This window comes from Dermacentor albipictus, chromosome 4, assembly GCF_038994185.2.
Source record: "Dermacentor albipictus isolate Rhodes 1998 colony chromosome 4, USDA_Dalb.pri_finalv2, whole genome shotgun sequence".
Taxonomy (NCBI): Eukaryota; Metazoa; Arthropoda; class Arachnida; order Ixodida; family Ixodidae; genus Dermacentor; species Dermacentor albipictus.
Window position 1 is genome coordinate 93043157 of NC_091824.1, and position 10326 is coordinate 93053482.

General features: G+C 41.9%; 1 protein-coding gene across 3 annotated transcripts in view; it reads left to right on the plus strand.

The window, feature by feature from the left end:
• The window catches only part of didum (dilute class unconventional myosin), a 70157-nt gene extending 60706 nt beyond the window's left edge, over positions 1-9451 (plus strand). For all 3 annotated transcript variants that reach the window (XM_070537264.1, XM_070537265.1, XM_070537266.1), the window contains 6 exons: positions 1432-1582; positions 5195-5337; positions 6279-6350; positions 6805-6890; positions 7627-7798; positions 8614-9451. In XM_070537264.1, the coding sequence (XP_070393365.1) occupies positions 1432-1582; positions 5195-5337; positions 6279-6350; positions 6805-6890; positions 7627-7798; positions 8614-8865 (876 nt within the window). In that variant the 3' untranslated portion in view covers positions 8866-9451. The remainder of the gene's footprint in view (positions 1-1431; positions 1583-5194; positions 5338-6278; positions 6351-6804; positions 6891-7626; positions 7799-8613) is intronic.
• The last annotated feature ends 875 nt before the right edge of the window (positions 9452-10326 follow it).

Consider the following 10326-nt stretch of genomic DNA (forward strand, 5'->3'; position numbering starts at 1 on the left):
CTCCTGCACCGTTGTTGGAGCATAAACTCAAGTGGACATTTTCAAATATATGTTGCATCACCTCTGCAGCCTGTGTGTCATAGCTTTTCCTGTAGTCCCACTCTGAGTAGGTTTTCTCTAGCAGATCTGGATTTGTGAAATTAAAGCATGATTGAGTACACGCTGTATGGTCGAGGTAGCTCCTTCAGTGGTGGAACAGCTGCACAAATTGAGCCAAACTGTGCCGAGAGCGTCCCATTATGCCATCCTGCACCAAAATGGCATTTTATCAGAAAATTTGCGCTGCGCCTGCGCCAAGGCATGCATAAGAGCGAAGCCCTCCTTCAGTTGTTGCTTTGCAGCTAGCAAAACTGAAATCAAACCAACAGCACGCTATCATCATCATAGAAGTAAGCAGAGGCCTGTCCATGGAGTTTCTCACTATATAGTGAGACTCTGTGGGCCCGTCGGAGTCGTCCAGTTCATCATTCACACATTTTTCTCTGACGGACACAAAGTGCAGTGCCACTGTACTGTCTTGCTGGTGCTTTCTTTCGGTGTTCATCGAACCTGTGTGGTACCACGTAGTTTGCCAAAAGAGGATGTCACATTCTACGACTAATAGTAAGCTTTTTTGATGTTTATGGGCTGGTAATAGTGGGGCTTTGCAAAGGAGCTGTTGAGGTCAGAATCGCTCGTGGTGCATAGTTAATAATGGTTTGGCGAACAAGGTCGAGTGTGGTACACCGGCGAGAGCCGCCACTTCGATAGGTGCCGCCATGTTCAACAACGCAAAACTTTTTGCGTCAAATTTGGATTGCTCCACTGTTTCGGTGAAATAGCGTTGGCAATGCCAACGCAAAACCCTACTTGGGACTGATGCTTTATTTTTCTGTCGCTGCAAAATCTTTGTGGCCCCTATTCGAAAAGTGCATGGATGATATGAGCACATTGCATGATGTCATGTTCAATGCAGGCACGCATACTCAATTGGTTTTGCGGTGAGCCTTTGCCCACAAGCCATGACTGTCGCACTTTGTTGCATCCTGGGTTAATAAACACATGTTTGTTGACGATCTATTCGTGGTGCCTTCTCTGCATCATATCGACAAACCGGGCTGTAGCGCCCTTTGTGTGTCATCATGTGGAGGAGCATCACATCCATTTATGACCGCGCTTGCAGAGTAAGCATCGCGCAAGCCTGTCTCCGCAACATATAAACTGTATTGGTTAAAATTTGCGTGGTATAAGGTAAGCACACCTGCATTGCACTCTGCGCCATAAGTGCTTGCCGCTGTGCCAAATTGGTTTTTTGCCTGCGCCAGGACGTGCGCCGAAAGGTGAAACGGCTGCTCCACCACTGCTCTTTTAAAATGACTTATGGAGTTTAACGTTAGTGAGCCTTTTGTTTGCAGAATCGTTGTGCAAGTGTTGTTTTTTGTACATTTTCAGCAATTCCAAGTTGAGAACACGCCCAAGCAGAATGAGCAGTGTTTGAGGAACTTCGACCTGTCTCAGTACAGGCAGGTGATGAGCGACATAGCAGTGTGGATCTACCAGGCTGTCATCAAAAGCATGGAGGAGAAAGTTCAGCCTTTGATTGGTATGTGCTGCTGTGTTGTCAAATGTTCTTGATGCAACTTCACCTGTAAAGACAAAAGTTTATTTTATTGTAATATCTATGATACGGATCTCTGCAAATTCGCACCATTCGCGCTGCTGCTGCCATCGCGATATTTCACTATCAAGGGCACCTGTGTGGTTTGTGTGTAGAGGGCTGGAAGGCCTCCAGAGATGCTGAGTGCATTGGGCTGCAATAATAACCAAGCAAAATAGATGCACTGTCAATGCTCCGCTTATTGGCTCAGTGCTGGGGGCAGCATTTTGCCTTCTGCTGCTGGCATGAGCTTTGTGTGCACCCACGCTGTAAGCATCTTGAAGGGGCGGCGCAAGATGACGAAGACAGAAGGCAGGAACACACAGGAGAGCGCTGAACTCGCAACTAACTTTATTCGAAGGCATACACAAACTTATGTACTACAACCCATAGCCACATGCTCTCCCATCAATGGCATCATTATCAGTGCGCAAGCAAAAACGCGATATCCTGTAATCTAATGCTGTACTATGAGGTGGTTTAAAAATTCAGGTTTATTGTCATACAAATTTAATGATGGCATGCATACACAACGCATTCCTTTTTCCTGATATAGTAGGCCTCAATAATCTCCCACGGAGTCCGATTTCTATGCCTGAGATTTATTAATATGCTTGTGACGATCTTGCCTCAACATTTCTTCTAGAGTTTTCAAGCTGACAGGCTGCCGTGGCAACCTTCTTGCATTTTTTAAAAGGCCTCTTTTGGTGCCACCGAAGCGATGCCTCGGCAGAGCTCGCATAGCGCTTACCACTCGTGACCCCTCTTTGCATTTGTACAGCAGTGCCATTCTTGAACTGACAGCTGCAGCTTGTTACACGCAATTGGAGCACCCAGGAAGCATTAAAAAGAGTGAGCACAATCGGCAGCCGAATGGAGGAAGGTGGTGGGTAGGGGCACTGGCCTCGCCGCCATGATAGTTTTCTCACGACAGCTCTGCCATCCCCTGATTTATTAGATTTTTTTCATGCAACCTAGTTATATGACAATTATTGGTTAAAACAATGGAATTTTCATAGCACTTGAACATTGTTATAAGTGGGTTTGACTGTACTGGCAAGCATGCAATGACCAGGGAGGTAACTTCACATTTATTCTGTGGTATTCTGCTATCCAAAATGAGTGCCACCAAGAAAAAAAAATAATAGAATATGGCGTTCACTGTATGTTGATAGGTGCTCATGGTGGTCTCTGAGTATTTCTTGTGCATTGTGCATGAATATGTTAAATTAGCTAGCTTGCATATAAACTTACCTTATCTATGAGATTGGATTGCACAAACTTTAATAAAGGTCCTGCAGTACGCACGTCGGCACGCAGTGGGCGTCTCCCACGCAGGGACCGACAGGGAGTACCTGGCGGCCGCTGCGTGAGCCTGCTGGATGGCCCATTGCTGGTCTTGTAGTAGCTGGCTTCGTAAGGTCTTCTCCCACTTGTCCGAGGTAGAGCCGAGCGGAGCGTTCAATGAAAAAATTGTTGAGGGTGTTGAGAAATTAGCGATAACAGCATTTAAAGCAACCTAGTATTCACGCGGACCTTTTTTCTAACGAAAAAGAAAGCCCATAAATTTTTTTTTAAATATACGGTATGCCCATGACAATGCCTCCCTGCACCACGGATTGCATCAGTGTCAGGGCAAGTGTCATCAAATACGGGCATTGGGAACAAGGAGACGCATGCTTTTCTCAACTCTTAGCAACTTTTGTTGTGCATTTTCAGGCCTTATCAAACAAGCAGTAGCGCGATCTTGTTACAGTGTGCTTTCCCATTCATTAGAAGAGCGCGCCCCTGGTGATTTTGTAACTATTTGCTTTCTTAACCTTTACAAGACTGTGCCCCTGGTTTGCCTGTGCGTAATATACGTGAGGTACTAGATGACAATGTGATATCAGTGGTCCCACTGGTACAGTGATGGGTGTCAGGTGTAGCTTATAAATTTCGTTGGCTTTTCTTTTTTCTTTTATTGGAAAGGAGGACCACAGAAGACCTAGGTTGCTTTAAACACTTTTATCAGTCCTTTCTTGGCATCTTCTGCAACCTTTTCATTCGCACCTTATCCAATGAGTAAGTTAATAAATGGTAGCTAATTAAATTTCAATATTTGCTGTTTGTGAGGAAAAAAAAGAAAGAAAACCTTGATCAGCATTAACAGAAGAGGCGTCTTAACATACAGTAGATGCTGTTTAAGTCTTCAGTTTTCTTCCCCTTTTCTTTTGCTCTTTTTTTGTTCTCTCTCTCTCTTTTGCCACATTTAGTTGGAACGTCCAGTAAGTAGATTTCCTTTGTCGGGTGAATGACACTCTTTCATTTCCATTAACTTTCCTCCACCTTATGGACGCAGAACAGATTTGCCGTAACCTAATAGTATTCTGTGAAGTCAAATAAAGAACATCTTATCTTGATCTGCCTGTATTTCACTTTCGTTGAGCTTTACCAAGCCGCTCTGAAATGTGTATCTTCTGTTCCAAAGTGCCAAATTTGCTGCTCCCAGAGCTTTTCCAAGAACCCCTTAATCGCATACATCCCTGTATATAAAAAAAAAAGAAAGGAGGGAGAGAGTGTTTTCATACTCTTGACTTGCCAATCAATAACAAGAACTAATTTGAAAAGCAACACCATTTTAGAAAAAGAGTAAGATCACTTCATAGGAATAAAGGTAATTGAAGGCTTTCAGCACATCTAACCACTGTGTTGGAGTTGCTTCTGTTATGCTTCACTTGTTCTTGAAGCTTCACGATTCAGTTTAACATATTCTTGCCTGCTTGCGGAACAGCGTTTCCGTTATTCTATGTATTTTCTTTAGTGGCAACTTCAGAGGAAGCTTTAGCTCAGGCCCAACTCCGATGCTGCCTATTCAAATACATGTAAAATGCAAAAATGCTTTTCTGAGATCACCCCTGGACCGATCTTAATGAAATTTATTGCATTTGAAAGAGAAAGTTAAATTCTAGTGACTCTTGGAAGCGGAATTTTGATTTAAATCCTTAATTTTGTTTAAAGAATTTTAAAGAATTCGCAAGTTCAAAAAAGAAAAGACACACAAAGTTTATGAAATAATAGCTCAGGATCAAGAACAGATATCACGGTTCTGTAAAGGGAATCCATTAGATCATTCAATATGCACAAATTTGATATGTTAATTTATATCTTACGTGAGTTTGTTACATTGTGTACGAGGGTTCTGCAAAAGCTGTATTTCCATATTACTGAAGTTTTGGGGTTCATGTGTAACATATCAATTTTGTCCGCTTTAGATGTACTATCAGATGTAATTCACAGAATTGTGATATTTCTTCCTTGCTGAGGTAGAGCTGTAAACTTGATAGTTTCACTTTCTGAAAGTGTTCTATTTTTGTCAATTTTTAATAAAGAATTGACCATCTAAATAAAATATTCAAAACCAACAGTCACTAGATTTTAAGTTTTTTTAAATGCAACAAACCTCATCAAAGTTGGTGCAGTGGTTGCCGAGAAAAACGGATTCTCCTTTCACATGTATTTAGATAGGAGCACCCAAGTTAATGCTTCCTCTTAAGTACTGGCTTCTTCTTTCCGCAGTTCCGGCAGTGCTCGAGCACGAGGCAATAGCGGGGATCTCTGGAAACAAGCCTTGCGGAATGAGGAGCCGAGCGTCCAGCTTGGCACGCGACCTGGAGTCTCCTGTGGATCCCCAGCATGCTCTCGATGTTCTGCTCAAAGAGGTGGACTCCTACGATATTTCTCTTCTTTGTACTTGCTACAAAACAGAGTGCAAAAACCATCATGTACTGTGCCTTTGGTACACATTTAAGAGCACCAAGTGGACAAATTAATCCGGCACCTTCACTACGGTGTACCTCGTAGCCCGCTGGGTAGTTTTAAGACATTAATAAGCTTCACAATTTAGTAACCTTAGTTGTAAACACATTCTTATGTAGTGAAAAGATCTGGCAAACTGAGGCGCTTTCTTTGTTTAGTAATATCGTATGAAGCCAAAGACCATGAAACCAAGGAAAGCATAAAGGGAATTAACTGTTCTCTTTATTGAAGTGCAGGATATGGATTAGGGAAATGAAGATGAAGCCAAACAGTGGGTAGAGCATTGTACATGTCATGCATAGGCTGAAGGTTCAGCTCCCACTGTAAAGTTTTCTACCACTTTTTTTTCTCTTTCCCCTAATGTTTCTGCATTTCAGATAAAAAGGACAGCTAATTTTCTCTATGCATTCTTTGTTTTCATTGTTTGTTGGTTTCATGTTTTCATGGAGTGAGGCATAAGGTGATATTGTTGGTGAATGCTCTTAGGCAAGTATTGCTGTGGATGGGTGAAACAGAATAGGCAATAGAACGCATTCTCTCATCCAAATTAGGAGGGTTTCATAAGCACTGTAGCATGGCGCCACAGACGCATGGCCTCATTTTGCTGTGCATCAACTGTTTCAAACTGCATTCGTAACAAATTAGCTGTCATAAGCCAAGTGCATGTGCCTTCTGAACTCAGAGGTAGTTATATGCATCGAGACTAGGGCCAAGGCCACATTCAATACACACACATGCTGCATTGTATGAGATAAAACAGATGATTGCATAAATAGTATGGCTTTCTTTCTTTTGACTGAAACTTTTGTATCAACTGACTGCTCGTTTCATGTTTTCTGTGCAGCTTAACAACTTCTACAAGGTGCTGCTGGTTCATGGAGTTGACCCTGAGCTCATAACTCAAGTTTTCAAGCAGGTATGTTACTGCCCTAGCTTCCTTATTATTAATTTTTTGTTGTAATGGGGAATAAGTAAATACTGATGCATGTAATTTTATTTAATATCCTTTATTGTTTGCTATACAGATGATTTCTTGTGGACATTGTGGATTAGGTAGGGCAAAAGTGTGCGCGATAAAAGAAGCGAAGGAAGAATCTTGCATTTGTAAAACATGAAATTATCTCTTGCGTTAAGCTCATGTACTATTGAAGAAAAGCACACATTAAATTTGCTGTCGCCATTACAGATGTATTTTGTGCATTCACATTGTGCAAGTTGCTCTTTTATGTGGACATATCTGTAACTCTTGTGCACGAGGCATTTTTGAGGTTATCACGTGAGATGGTTACCTCCTGGCAAGATGTGTTTTGAGCTTGTAATACCTAACACTACAGGGTAGTAAAAATTTTTACTTCATTTGTATTCAACAGCTATTCTACTTCATCTGTGCTGGTGCCTTGAACAACCTGCTTCTTCGCAAGGACATGTGCCACTGGTCCAAGGGCATGCAGATGAGGCAAGTCTATTTTGATGTCTTTTTTATGCTAGAATGACTCTGTGCACCCTTGGTCAACACCATAACCTCAATCTATAAATCAGTTGTACTGGGCAATGATTGTCATACTGGGTGATTCGCAAGTACTAATTTTAAAGTGCCCAAAAGCTCACTTTGATGAACTTCTAATAGTAACTGTAACTACACTGATGTGCCCTTGTGTATTTATTGTTAACTGCAAAGCAATGTTGAACATCTAGCTGTAGAAAAATGATTTCCTTGCAGATAGCACATGTACTAGAAAATATGCTACAATGTACGCCCCCCAAAACTAACTGAATGCTACTGATGCTTATTCTCTGAATAAAACAAGTGCACGTGCCAGGTTTCCAGCAGTCGCTGCATGGGCTTTGAACAAACATGTTGTGCACCTCTTTGGAGACATTTATAACAATTTCGGTAATGAAGATAGACTGAGGAGACCCATACATTGGGAATATGCTAATATACAGTTCTCCTCTGCCATTTTAATTGCTCTTTCAATTTCTCCACAAGTGACTACCAGAACCCTTACTATGACTAAACGCAAAGCTCAATGGGGTCAAGAGAACCGTACATTGGCAGAACGGCTCTCTTGAGCCCTTTGAGCCACATGCCCAGTCAGGACACAAGTTCTGGTTGACACTTGTGGAGAAATTCACGCTTGATTTGTAGCAAGAATTACTGAATGGCGAGAGGCGGCCCTGTAACCACGCAGATACAACCTGAGCCATCTGGAGCAGTGGTGCCGAGACCAGAAGGTTTCGCAGAGTGAGGTGCTAGACACGCTTCAGCCCATAGTTCAGGCGTCGCAGCTGCTCCAGGCCCGCAAGACGGACGAAGATGTTGCCAGCATCTGTGACATGTGTGACAAGCTCACCACAGCACAGGTTTGTCTTCGTTTTGTTTGCAGCTATCGGGTGTTTTAGTGTAACTACAAATGCTGTCAACTGTGAAAGTAGGAGAGTTGTCGCCTGCCGCTGTGGCTAAGTAGCTGTGGTCTTATGCTGCCAAATGCAACGTCACAGGTTTGATTCCCGGCCGCAGCAACCACCATTCGATGGGGGCGGAATGCAGAAACGCTTGTGAACTGATATAAGTGCATGTTAAGGAAAGCCCAGGAAATCTAAATTAATACGAACTCTCCCACCTCATTGGTGTTTTCTATAGCCTGTGTGTTGCATTGGGACGTTAAGCCCTGTAATTTGATGCAAATAAAGTCGCTGGGGCAGTCTGTAGGCAAAGGGATCATGTTTTGCATGTTTCCATACAACTTCAGCACATGTCGCATCCACACAAGTTTTTCTGCCTGCAATAGTGTTTTGTTTAGTGACTAAACATGCTTTATATATGAGGCCTCAAGTCATGGCTACTTTTCACACTGCCTTCAAGTAAATTATTGACGGTTACCTTGCATCATTTTTGCATCATTTTACTTGAGCTTTTTCTGACACCAAATAAAGGTGAGTGTTATCGCCAGCAAGCACCCATTCACTGTTTCCAGAGCTTACACCTTGTGGAAGTGCATTTCCCACATGTTATGATGATTTGTTGACGTTTTTTATGGTGCACTTTATCACTCTAAGAGGTACCAGGAGAATGCACCTATACTAAGAAAAACTTAGGTAGTTATTCATGCTGTTTGCAGCATAACTGTGGTAGTTGCATGTTTAATGCTTAGTTTGTATACACGCACCTTTTTCAGATCACAAAGATCCTCAACTTGTACACACCTGCAGACGAGTATGAGGAAAGGGTTCCCGTTTCATTCATACGCAAAATTCAGGCCAAGCTCCAAGAACGGAACCAGGAGACACTGCCTGTGTCTGACAACACGCTTCTGATGGACACTAAGTTTGCATTCCCAATAAGGTTTCCTTTCAACCCATCCAGGATACAACTGGAAGACATCAACATTCCCGATGTTCTCAACCTTTCCATGTTGCGAAAGCTGTGAACACTCATTTTCATTTTTTTTATTTCTGTAATGTATTGAGAAGTGTAACTTATATTTTGCTGAGGGCCTTTTGCTTGTGCCTCTGGCCTGAGCAGCAAACAAACTTCTAGCCAACTGTCACAATTTTTTGTGTCCCTATACTTTTTTTTTTTATGTGTCCCCTCTTGTCATTTCTCTCCCCCATGTGCCAGGCATACTTTTTTTTCTGTGTTCACAGAAAGAAAAAGCCATAATATGTATGTGGCCATATCTAGCTCTCCTCTGTTCTTCACCCTGCATTTGTAAAACAGAAGAGCACATGTAGTGCTTGCAGAGCACAATGGCCACCTTGTTTTTTTTTTTCTTTCCTTTTTTTTTTTTGCACGGGCTCCTTTAGCTGGATGCCGTCTTAATACTGTTTTGTGCATATCATGCTTTCAAAGCTGTGGTTGTGGTTAAGGTGGCCATCGTTTTATCTGTGATGTTTGGCTTTCGCATACACGGTCTTCACATGTATAGACAGAATATTATGTTGGTGGTGTTGTATATGTGATTCGAGGAAGAAATTTATTTTTCGATGTTTTTAAGAAATATATTTTTAACCTACCCCCCTTTTTTTTCTTTTCGAACTTGCAGAATTTACCCTTTTTAAGAAGTTGCCCGGTTTGTTCGGTTTCTTGCCTAATTCTTTTGACATTCCGATATTTATGGATCTACACTTACAATATTTATTTTTCTCATTCTAATGTTTTACTCTTGTTATTGTTTGCTGACTTACTATTACTTTGGAGTATTGGACGTGTTTTTCAGACGAACAATAAGTTTGTACACTTGACCTCATGTGGCTGCCACTTTTTCTTTGCGCCCCCATATTTAGCGCCATCCTGTGTTTTCAAGCTCTGGGCAAAACGAGAAGATTTAGACAAACTGAGAACAGGAAGATGCTTCAGTGTAACAAGAAGACGGAAGTCAATTATCCCTGTAGCCAAACGAGCACCGTGTTGGTGTAGCTGGGGAGAGGCATATGTTATTATAAGCATTCAGCACAAAATGACTAACCTGTGGGTGTCATGTATTGTACCTGTAAGGTGGTTGAAAACATTCCCCATGTAATTTAAAGCAAGCGTCGGTTGTTGTTCATAGGAGCAGGTTTTCCATGCATATGCCAAATGCACGCACTAAATACACCAAATACTGTTGACAATTGCTGTACATTAGTTTTCGAAAATAAAGTAGTAGAAACTAAGCAACATGACTGCTATGTTGTTTTATTCAACACAGTTCAAGTATCCATGATAATAATGAAAAACACTCAACATAGCAAATGGACATGCTCCGCAAACACTGTGAGGGAATTAGAAATCGTTTGATCTGCTGGCGCTGCATACCTATTCGCAACCTTACGATTTATGAATTCTGTCTACTTTGAGATGCATCGTCTGTGTATGTCCCTGTCACACTGATTTTTTACTCATCAGTGTT